The sequence below is a fragment of the Piliocolobus tephrosceles genome, chromosome 20 (assembly GCF_002776525.5).
Source record: "Piliocolobus tephrosceles isolate RC106 chromosome 20, ASM277652v3, whole genome shotgun sequence".
NCBI lineage: Eukaryota > Metazoa > Chordata > Mammalia > Primates > Cercopithecidae > Piliocolobus > Piliocolobus tephrosceles.
In genome coordinates this window covers 43,479,295-43,497,555 of record NC_045453.1, presented here as the reverse complement: position 1 = coordinate 43,497,555, position 18,261 = coordinate 43,479,295, and the positions used below count along the sequence as shown (strand labels likewise).

Sequence of the window (18,261 nt, the reverse complement as noted above, 5' to 3'; positions counted from 1 at the left end):
TCTACTAAAAATGCAAAAATTAGCTGGGCATGGTCGTGCATGCCTGTAATCTCAACTACTTGGGAGGCTGAGGCAGGAGAATCGCTTGAACCCAGGAAGCGGAGGTTGCAGTGAGCTGACTGAGACTCCATCTCAAAAAAAAAAAAAAAAAAAAATCAATGCTAGAGGAAAAGAATGTGTCCCTTGCAACCCCATAGGAAGAGGGCTTTGGAAGCCTGTGCCTGTTTTCCTTCAGACTTTGCCCCGTGCACTTCTTGTCTTTGCTGATTTTGTTTCATATCCTTTTGCTGTAATAAACTACAGATGTGACAATAACTATATGCTGAATCCTGTGAGTCCTCCCAGCAAATCACTGAACCTGGGGGTGGTCTTGGGGATCCTGGATGTGCTGCGCAGGCAAAGGCCACCCAGCTATGGAAGAATACTGTTATAGTCCCACTCTGTATTTGTGATGCATAGAGGCTCAGGACCATCAAGTATACTTTTCAAAAGTTAAAAACATGAGTCAAATACAAGAATGAACAAATGTCAAATATTTGTTCAACTTGTAAATGAGAAAACCAGCAGGATGGTAAAGCTGATTCAAAGAAGAAGAAAGGACCAGAGGTTATTTAGGTACTTAAGAAAAAAGTGTTAGAATAAGATTTCTGGTTAATGTTCTAGCGGGGATAAAGCCCTAAACTTAGGGTTATTATTATTATTATTATTATTATTATTATTATTATTATTATTTTGAGACGGAGTCTCCCTCTGTCGCCCAGGCTGGAGTGCAGTGGCCGGATCTCGGCTCACTGCAAGCTCCACCTCCCAGGTTTATGCCATTCTCCTGCCTCAGCCTCCCAAGTAGCTGGGACTACAGGCGCCCGCCACGACACCCGGCTAATTTTTTGTATTTTTTTTAGTAGAGACGGGGTTTCACTGTGTTAGCCAGGATGGTCTCGATCTCCTGACCTCATGATCCCCCCGCCTCGGCCTCCCAAAGTGCTGGGATTACAGGCTTGAGCCACCGCGCCCGGCCGGGTTATTATTTTTTAATGGACAGAATTATTTTTATTTTTATGTGACAAAAGTTTACAAGTTAACATGAAGCTTCACAAAATCCAAGCTTTTAATTAAAAGTAGGTGATGGTGCCTGGCTAACATAGCGAGACCCCGTCTCTACAAAAAATAAAAAAATCAGTGGGGTGCAATGGTGCATACCTGTAGTCCCAGCTACTTAGGAGACTAAAGTGGGAGATTGCTTGAGCCTGGGAGTTCAAGGCTACAGTGAACAATAATCACACCACTGTACTCCAGCCTGGGTGACAGAGCAAGACCCTGTCTCAAACAAAAAAAAAGAAGAGAAAAAAAAGAAAAAAATGTTGGCCAGGTACACTGGCTCACACTTGTAATCCCAGCACTTTGGGAGACCGAGGTGGGCTGATCACTTGAGTTCAGGAGTTTGAGACCAGCCTGGCCAACATGGCAAAACCACGTCTCTACTAAAAATACAAAAGTTAGCCGGGCATAGTGGCATGCGCCTGTAATCCCAGCTACTTGGGAGGCTGAGGCAGGAGGAACACTTGCACCCAGGAGGCGGAGGTTGCAGTGAGCTGAGATCATGCCACTGCACTCCAGACTGGGCAACAGATCGAGACTCCATCTCAAAAAAAAAAAAAAAAAGTAAATGATGAGTCAAACAAAGGTACCCTAGTTCGTTAATACCCTAATTAATTAAATAATTCTTGAGTGAGCCCATAAAACACAGTACCCTAAGATGACATTGAAAGAACTCACTACCTTTTGCTTTAGGTCATTGGAGGTCCCAGGACTCAGTTGGTTGCTCAGTGGCCGGGCCGGGCCTGCCCTGTAGTTGGTGCCTCGCCAAACACTGGAGGTGAATCAAGGTAATATCTAAGGTGAGGAGGTATTTTGAGTGGATTTTCTGGAAGGACACGTGTAGATGGGAACTAGGCATGTGGAGTTCACAGAGACTTTCTGGTAATTTCACATCAGAGGACCATCTGGCCATGTTTTTGGATTTTTCCATCTCAGATCCAGCATGCTTCAAAGCAAACATGAGACTCTCCTGGACTAATCCATTTCCAGAGAAGAAAATCGCTCCCCAATTTGTATGCTGATAGATTAGAGAAAAACGTTGAAATGGCTGATGTCAAAGAAGTGATGGAATTCAGGTGCTCCTAGCGATAGAAACTCACCCAGATGGAATGAACCATGCTTTTTTGGGTGCTGTGCTCCAGTGGGTTCTAGCACTGGGCTTTCAACCCTCTGGGGAGCTCTGCTTTAATGCCTGAATTAGACTTTTAAGATTAATGATATGGCCTATTATCATTTCCAAAATGACAGATATGCCCCCATCATGTCTGTGTGATTGTCAAAATAGATTGTTTGCTGCAAGATCGTTTTTTGAGTGCTCTTGTGTTATATTTACTCCTTACTGCAATCTTGAAGACAAGATATTATCCCCACTTTACAGATAAGAAGACTGAAGCTGAATCGGGCTAAGTCACTTTTCCTAAGGTCATTAAAAAAAAAAACAAAAAACAGTGCACAAATAACACATTTATTTTTTTTCTTTCTTTCTTTTTTTTTTTTTGAGATGGAGTCTCACTCTGTTGCCCAGGCTGGAGTGCAGTGGCACGATCTCGGCTCACTGCAGGCTCCAACTCCTGGGTTCACACCATTCTCCTGCCTCAACAGGGTGTGGTGGCGGGCACCTGTAGTCCCAGCTACTCGGAAATAACACACTTCTTAAAAGTTTGAGTCATTTTGAGTTCCATGCAACCAAAAAACATCCCAGCTGATTCAGACCCCAATGTTCATCAACAGAAAAAACTGTTGGCCGGGCGCGGTGGCTCAAGCCTGTAATCCCAGCACTTTGGGAGGCCGAGACGGGCGGATCACGAGGTCAGGAGATTGAGACCATCCTGGCTAACCCGGTGAAACCCCGTCTCTACTAAAAAATACAAAAAACTAGCCGGGCGAGGTGGCGGGCGCCTGTAATCCCAGCTACTCGGGAGGCTGAGGCAGGAGAATGGCGTAAACCCGGGACGCGAAGCTTGCAGTGAGCTGAGATCCGGCCACTGCACTCCAGCCTGAGCGACAGAGCGAGACTCTGTCTCAAAAAAAAAAGAAAAAAGAAAAAACTGTTTAGGGTAATTACAATACATATATTAGTCCTTAGCATCTGCACATCTATTAATAGAGAAATACTGTAAATCCATGATACACTGTTAAGCCAAAAAATTGGCTTCTCACATTTATTCCTTTGGCAATATTACCTGAGCCCCAGGTACTGTTTTAGATGCTGAGGATTCAGTGGTAAGCATGAGAGACACAGGTAGAAGAACACAGCTTACCAGGCAAATAGAGTCATTGAAAGTCACCAGAAGATTATGAGAGAAAACCCACGGGACAAACATGAGAAAAACAGGGAGCAGGAACACCTACTTTTCTTGGTGCGGACAGAGAAGATCTGTCTGAGGAGGTGGCATTGAAGCTGAAAACCTAAAGGTAGGAGAGGACCATGTTGTACAAAGAGTGGATGAAGGTAGAGGAACCTACCTGTTCCGGGTAGAGCAAGAGCAGATCCTGAAGTCCTGAGGTAGCAACCAATGACTATTTGAGGAATTTAAAGGTGGTCAGAGTCTGGATTGTTAAGACTTTATATTTTAGAGAATCACTTTCATCTGCGCCTGGAGAATGGATTGGAGAAGGACAAAGGGGAAGTAGGAAGACCAGTGAGGAAGGTGTGGTAGAAATCCAAATGGGAAAGAATAGTGGAGCGGATGATGCGGGAGGGGTGGAGAGAAGAGGGCACTTTGGGTTTTGAGAGAAGAGGTTTTGGAGAGGGAGAAGATTTGCTGATGGACAAGATACTTAGGGAATGGGGAAGAGAGCAATCACAGGTCACGGCTGGCTCCAGGAAACAAGTGGAGCCACTTATTTAAGTGGGGATTTGCCAGGTGCGATGGCTCACGCCTGTAATCCCAGCACTTTGGGAGGCTACAGCAGGTGGATCACTTGAGGTCAGGAGTTTGAGAACAGCCTGGCCAACATGGTGAAACCCCGTCTCTACTAAAAATACAAAAATTAGCCAGGCATGGTGGCAGCACCTGTAATCCCAGCTACTCAGAAGTCTAAGGCAGGAGAATCGCTTGAGCCTGCGAGGCAGAGGTTGCAGTGAGCCAGAACGAGCCACTGTACTCCAGTCTGGGTGACAGTGCAAGACTCTGTCTCCAAAAAAAAAAAAAAAAAAAAAAAAATAGGAAAGGATATGACTCTTATGGTGGAATATGGTATGGAGGGCTTCGGGGTTCACTGAACACCAACTGGTGAATTGCAGTTCAACTCTGGCACGAATCACCTGGAGTTAGAACAGATCCTGCAAGTTTAAGGGTATGTTTCCCAAAAAGATTTCAGGTGCCAACCACACTTGGGTGTCCCCAAACTGCCTGCACTTCAGACCAACTGGCTACACAGTCAGGAGTATCCATGACCCCCTCAGGGTTGATAATGCACTAGAATGACATATGGAACTGAGGAAAGTGCTGTAATTATAATTTATAGTTTTATTATAAAAATTAGGACCAGCCAGATGAGGAGATATGTTAGGGAAGGTCTGCGAGAGTACCAAACACACAGCCTCTGTGCTTTCGCCCTGTGGAATCAGGGCCATCACCCTCCCAGCACATCAATGTGTTCAGCAACCAGGAAGTTCCATGTAGCTTCAGTGTCCAGAGTTTATCCCGGGATTTCATCATGTAAGCATGACTGATTGAATCACTGGCCACAGGTTGAACTCAATCTCTGTCTTCTACCCCTCCCACAGGTTGGGCTGGCTCAGACATCCAGTCAGGATTGGTTTTTCCTGTGATCAGCTCCCAATCTGAATTGTCTTGTTAGTAAACTCAGGAATAATCAAGGAGCTCATGAATAACAAAGATACTCCTGTCTCTTGAGAAATTCCAAGAGTTTTAAAAGCTCCATGCCAGAAACCCAGAATTAACAAAGTGCTGGGATTACAGGTAGTTTTGCTGTCTTTTAAAAAGTCCGCGGCTGGGCATGGTGGCTCATGCCTGTAATCCCAGCACTTTGGGAGGCCGAGGCAGGTGGATTGCCTGAGGTCAGGAGTTCCAGACCAGCCTGACCAACATGGAGAAACCTCATCTTTAATAAAAATACAAAATTAGCTGGGCATGGCGGCGCATGCCTGTAATACCAGTTACTCGGGACACTGAGACAGGAGAATTGCTTGAACCCACGGGGCAGAAGTTGCGGTGAGCCGAGATCACGTCATTGCACTCCAGCCTGGGCAACAAAGAGCAAAAAACAGTGTCTCAAAAAAAAAAAAAAAAAAAAAAATCCTCATTAATTCTCAGAATTCTACCTAGTTATTTTGTAGAATGTTCCTCAATTTATTTTTGTCTTATGTTTCATCATGATTGGATTCAGGTTATACATTATTTGGCAGAAATACCGCAAGATTGATGTTGTGTCCTTCCCAGTGCAATATCAGGAGGCACATGATGCCTGGTTATGTTAACTGGTTATGTTAACTTTGACAACGTTATTAAGGCAATTTAATATTCAGTATTTAACAAACAAGCATACTAGTTTGTAGTCTTTTCTGGGCAAGTGAGGGTTTCTTCTCCATTTCAATGCCTTTTCTACGCCCACCAATGCTGTTAGTCACCTTCAAGGTGAAGACTGCTGAGATGGAATTATTTTTAGCAATGATAATAATTTGTTGGGGTAATAGTTGTACAGCCTTTTGCTGCCATCTAAGCACTTTTACGTAGTTTGGTTTATTTAAATCTAACAACCCAGTGAGGGGGCCAATTATTAGTATTTGTATTAAATGAGCAATTAGAATTCTAGAATCACATACCTATTTATTATCATGACATGGCTAAGTCGAATTAATGGTGAGATAGTTAAATGGCTATTTTAGGCAGCAGATCCTTTTGTATGTGGTATCTGAGAAGCCACTGAGGCAGGAAGACAAGTGAAGAAGAATTTGGGAGGATCTGCCTGCAGAGGAGTGGAAAAGAGGAAAGAGGAATACAATTAGAAATAGGATTCAGGCTGAATTCAAAGGCTTAGTGATGACGGGTTCTTAGGTTCGGGTACGTTGGAGAAAAAAGCCAGCATAGAGACTGCCTTCGGGGCAGAGTGGGTTCTGGGCACTGGGTAGGGGCTGGGGCCGGGATGGCGGGATCAAAGGGCTCTGGCGGGACCCCGATGTGGGTGGGGCAGGGCCAAGCACCGGGACGGGGCTTTTCAATGACGGGCGGGGTTAAGATTGGGCAGCAGGTGGGCGTGGCATACATGGGCGGAGTCAATCTATGAGTGGGTGGGCCTATAGCCAGGCCGAGAGTGGGCGTGGCCGACGTGGGGTGGGTCTCAGCCGACCCAGTCGGAGCAGACCGTTGGGCTCTCTTCCGGGTGTCACCTCCAGAGGGCGCCGGCCGCGGATCCGCCCTCAGAGTCGCGAGGCCGGACGCAGCGCGGCGCCGCCCCACTCGCCCCAGCCGCCGCCATGAAGGCCGTGGTGCAGCGCGTCACCCGGGCCAGCGTCACAGGTCAGTCGGGCGGGGCCGGGCCCGGGAGGAGCCGCCCCTGACCCCCGCGACCGGCTGTCCTGCGTGGGGGGGTCTTCCTGCGCCATCCTCGGGGCCGCTGCGGCCCCTCTGCGAGGGTGGTCCCCTTCGCGAGCTCGGTCCCCGCAACCGCGAGTCCCTGGGGCCGGCTCCTGGGCAGCGCAGCGTTCGGAGAGCCCACTGCACGTGCCCGGCCGGCCCCGGCGCGCCCCTGGCTTCGGGCTCTCGGCAGCGGGTGCAGGACGAGCGCGCCTCATTCTCAGCACCTTTGTCCTGCGTGCGGGATGGCGGAGCCTCGGAGCATCTCCGTGGCCCGCTCTTCAGGGAGCGTTGATGAACCACGCGTAGAGCATTTCTGGAGCAGGCACTCTTCCCTTTTCACTGCTGTATTTTAAATGTTTAATTTTTGCCCATTTTTACGTATTCCAATTTTTATGGGGCTTGACTCAGGATGAAATGCACAGATGCGAAGAGTTGCTCCTTGGGCTGAGCTCTGACAGTTGCGTGCACGCACGTGACTGGAACCCAGGCTGGATGAAGGGCGCCCCCCGCACAGGACGCCCCTCGCCCTCTGTCGCTGAACTCTGCGCCGAGGGGTCGGGATCTAAAGAATTGAAGATGAAAACATTTCTCTTTTTCACTCATTTCTTGTGGACCAAGCCACCCGACCCCTGGTCATCACTCGAGTACTCTAGTCTTGGTTGGGCATCAGAGGTCCAGGTGATTAGTGTAGATAATGTAGTCGTTTTAAGAAAACCACGATACGAAAGATAATTTTTAAAAAATATTTAAATGACAAGCTTTATATTGTCTTTAGTCTTTTCTGTCTTTATTGGCAGAATTATATTGTTTCAGTTCAAATAATTTCAGATATCCTGGCCTTGGAGCCAGTCTGCACCAAATATGTGTTCTTGTGTCCACAAAAGTATGAATTAAAAACAAAACAGGCCGGGGGCGGTGACTCACGTCTGTAATTCCAGCTCTTTGGGAGGCCATGGCGGGCAGATCACCTGAGGCCAGGAGTTCGAGACCAGCCTGGCCAACATAGAGAAACCCCATCTCTACTACAAATACAAAAATCAGCTGGGAGCGGTGGTGGGTGCCTGTAATCCCAGCTACTCAGGAGGCTGAGGCAGGAGAATTGCTTGAACCTCGGAGGCAAAGCTTGCAGTGAGCTGAGATTGTGCCACTAACCTCCAGCCTGGGCGACAGAACGAGACTCTGTCTCAAAAAACAACAAATAAACCCCCAAAACAACAAAACAAAACAACAAAAACCCCTAAAGAAACAACCAAACCCACCAAAACCATATATTTAAATCTGAGAGTCTATTTTTCAGCCCCGCCTAATGATTTCTAAGCTGTTCTGGTAACTTTGGTTTTGGAAATGGTCCTGGAATAATAGCGGATAGAGTAGCACTGGGATTTAGGAATTTTAAAGGGTTTACAACATTTCGGTAAATATTTAAATTCATGAAAACTGGGAAAATTCATAGATTAAAGATATTTTGCATTATTGAGAAGAATCTTGCAGTCTGCTGCTGTGTGTGGTCATCACTGACAGATTTAAATTTTGATCTCTCTCCTGAACTCTCCATCCTGCTAATCTGGGATATTGAAAATGTATATTCTGTGAGATGTGCTGAATAGAGTTTAGGTTATTTTGGTTCATTATTTAAGTTATATGCTTTTAGTTAAAACAACCTAACCTACATGTTAAAAAGGATAAGGGTGTTAATTATGGGAAAGTGTAAATAATTCGGGAATTCTGGGTTGGGGAACTGTGAAATTATGTTAGAAGGGCCCTCCACTTATGCAGGCGTTCTAGTAGCATTGTAATGGAAAAGGATTTTCTGATTCCTTTAAAATGTGGCTGGTTTCACTGAAATGTGGCTGTGTTTGAATGGCATTTTATTTTAGGGGTTCTAAAATGTTAACTTCCTGTTTTATGGTCAGGACAGCATAAAATATCAGGAGTCACACGTTTTATTTTATTTTAAAATAGTTGGCTGACTTCACCCTTATTTTTAAATTTATGTATTTATGGTTTGTTTGTTTTAGAGATGGGGGTCTTGCTCTGTCACCCAGGCTGGAGTGCAGTGGCACTATTATAGCTTACTACTACCTCAAACTCTTGGGCTCAAGTGATCCTTTAGCATCAGCATCTTGAGTAGCTAGACTACAGGCATGTGCCACCACTATGTCCAGCTTAGGAGTCACACATTTTACTATGTGGTATATTCAACTTATGTGATTGGTCAAACACTTTTTTTTTAATAGTAACCCTTTAATATCATTTGATGCCCAGTCTATCAGATTTCTCCAACTGGCTAGTTGGTTTTGTTTTTGTTTTGAGAGAGTCTTGCTCTGTTGCCCAGGCTGGAGTACAGTGGCGCCATCTCGAATCACTGCAGCCTCTGCCTCCTGGGTTCAAGCAATTCTCGTGTCTCTGCATCCTGAGTAGCTGGGCTTACAGGTGCACACCACTGTGCCTGGCTAATTTTTTTTTTGTATTTTTAGTGGAGACAGGGTTTTGCCAAAACCCTAAGCTGGTCTCAAACTCCTGGCTTCAAGTGATTTGCCTGCCTCGGCCTCCCAAAGTGCTGGGATTACAGGCATGAGGCACCGCACCCAGCTTGATCAAACACATTTTGATGCCTTAGGTTGGGTATCGTGATAATCTAATTTTTAAAAGTTTATTATGGCACATTTCAAACATATTAACAGATGGAATAATGCAATAACCCCCATGTCCCATCACTCAGTGTCAGCAGCTAAAATCTGGTGTCTGTAAACACAGTGTTGAAAGAGGATCTAAAATGTTTGGGTTTAAATAGGTTAACTTTAGAGACTGTGAATTCTTGAAGAAGAGATCTCAGGGCTGATGCCACTAATAGGTAGAGAACTTGACCAAACATCTCAGGTCTTTTCCAGCCCTTTGATCTTTTGTTCAAAGTGGTGATTCTCAGATTTTTTTCCCTTGGTGATCCATTTACTTATAATAAAAAGTCCTTTTGAACCTCCTAGTCCTTCTGCTTGTCCCTGGAGGAGGGACGAAACTGCTCCAAAATAAGACAGCAGTTTCTGTGTCATATATAGACTTTGGGCCATAGTTTGTTTCATGTTAAGATAATTATAAAACTGTCAAAATTCTTTGACAGTGATTCTGCTTTTGAGAATCTACTCTAAGCAGATAATCCTAACTGTAAAAAAGGCTTTAGTGTACAAAGATTTTCATTACACTGTTATTTATTGAAGTGAAAATTTTGAAAGAGGCCATATGTCCAGCAAAATGGGATGGTTAATCAGTCTGCTTGATGAGATGAATCTATTAAAAGGTGTTTAGGAAAAGGTTATGACATGAAAAAATTCTTATGCAATATAATTACAAAAATTTACATGCAACATTATTATAGTAGTTGGAAACAAATATGAATGAAAATGTATGAATAGATAACATATTAAAAGGAAATCATTAAAATATTAAAGTACTTACCTTTGTTCTTTTTTTCATGTTTCTCATATTTTCTAAAATGTGTAATCCTTACTTTGATGATATATAACTTCATGACCTTTATTTTTTGAAACATACTTTGGGAAAAATTTAGAAAGTATATCAACATTGTAAGAAAGTAATGTTGATTTATTCAAAGAACAAATAAAGCCAAAGGCTTTTTCTGAAGCAATGCAAATGAGCAAACCAACCCCCAGTTGTTTACTACCTATGTCAGGATAGATTATTTCTATTTCAGCTTTTGAGGCAGTGGCTCAAAGGACAATAAGTCACACACACACAGTTCATTATAAGAAAAGCAGCACAGAAGAAAATATTTGAAAAAGTTTAGCGTAAAAATCAGAGAAATTCAGCATTACTAATATTTCAGGAATGGATTGATGTGCTCTCCCGGGGTCTGAATACCAGGTGGTCTCTTGCCATTGCAACTGAAGAACGAGGGAAGTTTCTCACCCTTTCTTTAGCAGTATAGTGCAACATGGCGTAGTCTGTGTTACTGTGTTAGTTATATTTATAGCTATTATCCAGCAGAAGCGAGCAAACAACAAGAAAATGGCTGAGTTGACCCTTCTATTCCTGATTAGAACATTAGGTCAGTACAAGATGAAATAGTAAAACAACATAATCTATTAAGATTGGCAAATAATTGGCCAAAAAAAGTAGAAAATTATCAAGAGCACCACTTGAAATACAGATTTAGCTGGGTGTGATGGCGTGCATCCATAGTCCCAGCTACTGTGGACGCCGAGGCAGGGAGGATTGTTTGAGCCCAGGGGTTCTGGGCTGTACTGCACTGTGCTGACCTGTTGTCATACCAAAGTTCTGCATCAATCTGGTGAGTTCCCAGGACCAGAGGACCACCAGGAGCCTAGTTTGGACATGGAGCAGGTCAGAACTCCTGTAATGATTAGTAGTGGGATTACACCTATAAATAGTCACTGCACTCCAGCTTGGACAACATAGAGAGATCCTGCCTCTTAAAAAGAAAAACGAATGGAAAAAAAAATAATAGATTCTCCATCATAAAGATGCATCTTTTTTTTTTTTTTTTTTTGAGACAGAGATTCACTCTTGTTGCCCAGGCTGAAAGGCTGGAGTTCTATGATGTGATCTTGGCTCACTGCAGTCTCCAGCTTCCGGGTTCAAGCGATTCTCCTGCGTCAGCCTCCTGAGTAGCTGGGATTACAGGCATCCGCCACCATGCCTGGCTAATTTATGTATTTTTATTAGAAACGGGATTTCACCATGTTCACCAAGCAGATGTCGAACTCCTGACCTCATGTGACTACCTGCCTCAGCCTCCCAAAGAACTGGGATTACAGGCATAAACCACCATGCCCGGCCCATAATGATGCATCTTGCTACCATTTGAGATACTGTCTAATGGTAGTAGGGCATACATTTGGTTATAAATACATATGCAAATGTTAGGAGTGTGTGCTTAGAGCCCTTTTTTTTTTTTTTTTTTAATGGACAAGATGTCTGATTGAAAAAGGTTTGGAGATCATTGGCTTAGAATGTAACCACAGAACTAAAGTGGGCAATAATAGCAGTTTGATGAGTTGAAACTTAACGCATAAATTGTGATTTTTGTGTATTATGTATTTGTCCTCATAGTAAGTAGGAAAATCATTTGTTTTTATGACATGAACGTTTTCCACTTTGTGCTTCCTGTATACTGTATTACCATATTTGCTGATTTTCCACAAAAGGCAGGAATATCCTTTCTGAGAATTAATATAGCTGATCTGGCCTCTCTAGGGGAGGAAAACATAATTCTGTTTTTATAGATGGGCAAACTTGACCATAGAAAGTTTTGGGTGTCTTACCCAAGGTAACATAGATGAAATATGGCCCTAAGATCCTGCTTAGTGGTTGTTCACTTTACAGCTCCCATTCATTCCAGAGGTAAAATCAGAAAGGATGGAAATTATTATTGTCTCACTGCATTTATGTAATTCTTTTCATTTTCGAATATGTGCTGACTTTAACCAAAGAAGTTATAAGAAGTGTGTATGATGTTTAAAATACTCCTATGGTTACCTAAATGTGCTTCATGCCCTTGTTTGGTTCTGAGTGCTTCTCTCCGTTTTGGTTCCTTTCTAGTTGGAGGAGAGCAGATTAGTGCCATTGGAAGGGGCATATGTGTGTTGCTGGGTATTTCCCTGGAGGATACACAGAAGGAACTGGAGCACATGTAAGATGCATTTCTGTCATCGCTGTTTGAAGGGGTACATGGTGGTGATTATGCTGGGAACTTCCATAGTACTTTGTGCCTGTGAAGTGAGCCCTTGTCACTTTTAACCATTGTTCCATTGGATGTAGTATGGTTATTTCTGTGTTCCAGAGGAGGAGACTGAGGAAGAATGATCTGGGAGACCTCAACAGTAAGTCGGCCTCAGAGCAGGAGCACCGCCTATCCTCCCTCTTTTTGCTACTACGGCTTCAGATTATGCCTCTTGTTCTTTTAATGCAAAAACCAAGCCTCTTTTCTTATGTTTGGGTTCTCTTTTTTAAATTGGGCAATGTTATCTGGGCACTATGTCTTTTTAGAGTGCCCACTGTGCACATAGGTATCTGGAACTCAGAGAGGTTAAATTCCTTGCTGTAGGTCATGCACACACACTTAGCAAAAAACCTGAGTGGCCGGGCGCGGTGGCTCAAGCCTGTAATCCCAGCACTTTGGGAGGCCGAGACGGGCGGATCACGAAGTCAGGAGATCGAGACCATCCCGGCTAACACGGTGAAACCCCGTCTCTACTAAAAAATACAAAAAACTAGCTGGGCGAGGTGGCGGGCGCCTTTAGTCCCAGCTACTCGGGAGGCTGAGGCAGGAGAATGGCATAAACCCGGGAGGCAGAGCTTGCAGTGAGCTGAGATCCGGCCACTGCACTCCAGCCTGGGCGACAGAGCGAGACTCCGTCTCAAAAAAAAAGAAAAAAAGAAAAAAAAAAACCTGAACCCCACTTGGAGTCTGGGCTCCCTGACCTTGAAGCCAATGATCTTTTTACTAAGGTGGTGGTGGGGGTTGAGGAGCAGGAGTTGCCATTGCTCTGCCTGCCTGGCTTTCCGAGTTTACAGATGGACAAACTCTACTATAGAAAGTTTTAGTGTCTTAGCCAAGGCAACACAGATGAAATATAGCCCTAAAATCCTGCTTAATGATTGTTCACTTTACAGCTTCCATTCATTCCAGACATAAAAGCAGAATGCGCCCTCCGTGCACCTCTCCCCTCCATCACCACGGGGCACATTTACTTTAGATGCTGGATCCATTTATTCTGCCCCTCGGTGCTCAGAGCTTGGGTATAACCCTGCCCAACTGTCTCTTTTGTATTAGATTGAAAATCAGACTTGAAATTGAATTCCGGCTAAGGTGTTGATGACGAATAACTATCATTCAGTACTACTTCAGTGATGGTGGTGTTTTAGTAGCTGTCCCCTGGATACTGAAAGAAGCAGTAGAATGGTGTAATGGCTAAAAACTGAAGCTGTGGGTTTGAATGTCTTTATGGCTCTGACGTACTACAGAGCTAATATTTAGCCTGGTGCTTAAGAGATGTGATTCAACATAAGACAAATCTTGACTGTGGAGAGGGGGTAATGAGTAGTACCTGTCCCTGAGGATGCCCATATTAAGAGTTAGTGAATTGGTATTTATAGAGTCTTTGAAACTGTTGTTGGCTTCAACATCATCTGGAAGTGTGGCTCTCAAATGGTGCATTTTCAGCTTTCATGCTGGTGGTTCTCTGCTGTGCTTCTCAAATCTGACCCTATAGATGTCACCTGGTCAACCTTTTTGCCATGGTGACTATCCTTCTTCATCCACACGTGTAGGGAAAGCCCCTCTGGGACTTAAGGAGCTTGTGACATAGTTGTCAAGGTGTCTTTCTCCAGATCTTTTTGCATATTTGCAATAACCATGATTTTTCTCAGTGTATTTGCTGAATTTTTTTTTTTTTTTTTTTTTTGAGACAGAGTCTCCCTCTGTCACCCAGGCTAGAGTGCAGTGGCATGATCTTGGCTTACTGCAACCTCTGCCTCCCCGGTTCAAGTGACTTTTGTGCCTAAGCCTCCTGAGTAGCTGAGATTAAAGGCGCCTGCCACCACGCCTGGCTAACTTTTGTATTTTTAGTAGAGATAGGGTTTCTGTATGTTGGCCAGGCTGGTCTCGAACTCCTGACCTCAGGTGATCCACCCGCTGTGGCCTCCCAAAGTGCTAGGATTACAGGCATAAGCCACCATGCTCAGCCGAATTGTTCATTTTGAGTAGCTCCAAGAAGGGGTGTAAAAATAGATGTCATTTATCCTAATGTGATGAATTCGTTCATGAAAAATTACAGTTGGATCCACGTTTTGACATATCCCTGACCTAAAGGAGCAGAGAATAGGTGGTTGTTGTCTTAGCCCTAGTTCTCACCAGTGGCTGCTGTGAACTGGAGGGACTGGCAAAAAAGAAGGCAATCTGAAAACAACCCTGTGAGGTAGAACTGTTATTATTCTGTATTGCAGCTGAGGCCACTGAAGCACAGGGTGGATAAGTGACTTGCCTGAGGTCATGCTTCCTGTCAGGGCTGGAGTTGTCATTATGTCCTTATTTGGCTGGAAGCTGTTGACATTTTTGGGGTATGGAGTGTGTCGCGGGGCTTGTGATCTCTCAGGTAGCTCTCACTGCTCTTTTTCCCCTTAGGGTCCGAAAGATTCTAAACCTGCGTGTGTTTGAGGATGAGAGCGGGAAGCACTGGTCTAAGAGTGTGATGGACAAACAGTACGAGATTCTGTGTGTCAGCCAGTTTACCCTCCAGTGTGTCCTGAAGGGAAACAAGCCTGATTTCCACCTAGCAATGCCCACAGAGCAGGCAGAGGGCTTTTACAACAGCTTCCTGGAGCAGCTGCGTAAAACATACAGGCCGGAGCTTATCAAAGGTAAGCAGGAGAGCCACATCCAGGAAGGGGTCTTTGGGCTCCTGGACAGAGGGAAAAGAGAAGCTGCAATTGCAGCATCACCTTTCCTGGAAAGTCATTGTTTATGCTTGTTACTTACTTAGAACCACATACTAGCTGCTGCTATTGCTGCTGTTACACATAACACGTGTTCTCAGAATGCTCCTGCTGGCACTTGCCTTCTTCCCTTCTGTTCACATTTTGAAAATGTTTGGGAACCCAGAGGTGTGGCTAATACAGTGGTGTTTCTTTGATTGTTTAGCTTAGCTGGAATATGTCATTTTAAGTTCTAGTAGCCATATTTAAAAAAGTAAAAAGAAACAAGTGAAATTAATTTTAAAAATATATTTTATTTAACTGAATATGTTCAAAATATGATTTGACTATGTAATCGTTGTAAACAATGATGAGGTAGTTTACATTCTCTCTTTTTTTTTTTTCTAAATACTTTATTTGATTAGAGCAGTTTTAGGTTCACAGTAAAATTGAGAGGAAGGTACAGAGATATGCCATATGTCCCTGCCCCCACATGCACAGCCTCACTCATTATCAACATCCCGCATTAGAGTGGTGCATTTGTTACAACTGATGAACCTAAGTTCATTGTTGGATTATAACAATTGTTCATGGCGCATCGTTATCACCCACAGTCTCCTGTTTACACTAGGGTTCACTCTGATATTCTGTGGTTTGGGCAAATTTATAACGACATGTGTCCGCCATTACAGTATCATACAGAGTATTTTTTTATTTTTATGATGTTTTTTCTTTTTCTGTTCTGGCTTCTCAAGATTTTTTTAACCTAGTCTCATAGACTCTGCCTTTTAGTAGATGAAAGTGTGTGTGTGTGTGTGTGTGCGCGCGCGCGTGCATGTGCGTAGAGACAGGAGGAGCTGTAGATGGTTTTTTTGTTCTTGTAATGGTTATTTCAAAGTTACCATTCATAAATAGTTACAAAAATTTCTATCAAAATTTAAGAGGCTCTTAGTATATTTGAACATCCCCTTTTCCTTTCTGGTTCCACTTTTTAAAATGGCTTTATTGAGATGTAATACACATACTATACAATTCACCCATTTAAAGTGTACAAGTAAATTTTTTTAGTTTTTTCAGAGTTTTGCAACCATTGCCACAATCTAATTTTACAACACTTTTGTCCCCCTTAAAAGGAATCCTGTACTTATCAACAGTGCTGGCCTACTCCCCACTCTTCTCTGTTGCCCCAGTCCTAGGCAGCCACTAGTCTACTCTCCATCTCTTTAGATTTGTCTATTCTGAACATTTTATGTAAGTAGAATTATGTAATGTGTGGTTTTCTTCCTGACTTCTTTCACTTAGCGTAATGTTTTCAAGGTTCATCCATGTTGCCACTTTTCTTTTCATCATAATCATAATCACTTTTAATCATAATTTATTTATAATCTGTACCTGGCTGTATTTGATAATATATTTTATCAATTTCTGTGGCCACCAACCTGTCTTACTTCCTTCTTTGGGCTCTTCCTTCTGAAGCACATTCTATGATATATCAGTTGTTTACTAAGAGTCTATTAGTGGAACATAGCCACTGTAAGTTTTAAAATGTTTTTATTTTGCCTTAATTCTTTATGATTGCTTAGCTGGGCATGGAATCCTAGCCTGACATTTCTTTTCTGGTAAAATTTTGTCTTTTTTTAAAAAAGTTATACTTTAAGTTCTGGGGTACATGTGCAGAATGTACAGGTTTGTCACATAGGTATACATGTGCCATGGTGGTTTGCTGCAGCCATCCACCCGTCACCTACATTAGTTATTTATCCTAATGCTATCCCTCCCCTAGCCCCCCATCCCTCAACAGGCCCTGGTGTGTCCATGTATTCTCCTTGTTCAACTCCCACTTATGAGTGAGAACATGTGGTGTTTGGTTTTCTGTTCTTGTGATAGTTTGCTGAGAATGATGGTTTCTAGCTTCATCCGTGTCCCTGCGAAGGACATGAACTCATCCTTTTTTATGGCTGCATAGTATTCCATGGTGTGTATGTACCACATTTTCTTTATCCAGTCTATCACTGATGGACATTTGGGTTGATTCCAAGTCTTTGCTATTGTAAGTAGTGCTGCAGTAAACATACATGTGCATGTGTGTTTATAGTAGAATGATTTATAGTCCTTTGGGTATATACTCAGTAATGGTAATTTTTAGTAAAAATCCTCTGTGCTCTGGCTATTCATCTCTCTCTCTTCTCTAACTCCTGTCAACCACTGATCTTTTTACTGTCTCCATAGTTTTGCCGTTTTTAGAATGTCATATAGTTGGAATAATATGGTGTGTAGCCTTTTCTGATTGGCTTCTTTGACTTAGTAGTATGCATTTAAAGTTTCCCTTTTCATGGCTTAATAGCTCATTTTGTGTTAGCACTGAATGATGTTCTGTAGTCTGGAGATACCACAGTTTATTCACTTACTGAAGGATATCTTGATTGTTTCCAAGTTTAGGCAGTTATGAATAAAGCTGCTATAAACATATGTGTTTTCTTATTTTTTGAGATGGAGTTTTGCTCTGTTGCCCAGGCTGGAGTGCAGTAGTGTGATCTCGGCTCACTGCAACCTCTGCTTCATGGGTTCAAGCAATTCTCCTGCCTCAGCCTGCTGAGTAGCTGGGATTACAGGTGCCTGCAACCACACCTGGCTAATTTTTATATTTGTAGTAGAGATGGGGTTTTGCCATGTTGGCCAGGTAGGTCTCGAACTCCTGACCTCAGGTAATCCACCCACCTCAGCCTCCCAAAGTTCTGGGATTACAAGTGTGAGCCACCGTGCTTGGCCAAACATCTGTGTTTATAGCAGGTTTTGTATGTATATATGTTTTCAGCTCTTTTGTGCAAATACCAAGAAATGCAATTGGTAGACTTAATAAGAGTATGTTTAGTTTGTCAAGAAGCTGCCAAACTGTCTTGCAAAGTGGCTGGATCATTTTACGTTCCCACCAGCAATGAATGAGAGTTCCTGCTGCTCTCCATTCTTGCTAGTATTTGATGATGTCATTGTTTTGGATTTTGGCCATTCTAATAGGTATGTAGTGATACCTCATTTTAATTTGCATTTCCCTGATGACATATGATGTGGAACATTTTTTCATATGCTTATTTACTATATATCATCTTTGGTGAGGTATCTGTTAAGGTCCTTGGCCCATTTTGAAAAATTGGATTGTTTTCTTACT

The 18,261-nt window shown here is 43.2% G+C and overlaps 1 protein-coding gene across 5 annotated transcripts in view; it reads left to right on the top strand.

Moving 5' to 3' along the window:
* Positions 1–6,367: 6,367 nt before the first annotated feature.
* Positions 6,368–18,261, top strand: part of DTD1 (D-aminoacyl-tRNA deacylase 1) — a 191,226-nt gene continuing 179,332 nt past the window's right edge. For all 5 annotated transcript variants that reach the window (XM_023217776.2, XM_023217775.2, XM_023217779.2 and 2 more), the window contains exons 1-3: positions 6,368–6,584; positions 12,222–12,312; positions 14,806–15,041. In XM_023217776.2, coding sequence (XP_023073544.1) covers positions 6,542–6,584; positions 12,222–12,312; positions 14,806–15,041 — 370 coding nt within the window. In that variant the 5' untranslated portion in view covers positions 6,368–6,541. The remainder of the gene's footprint in view (positions 6,585–12,221; positions 12,313–14,805; positions 15,042–18,261) is intronic.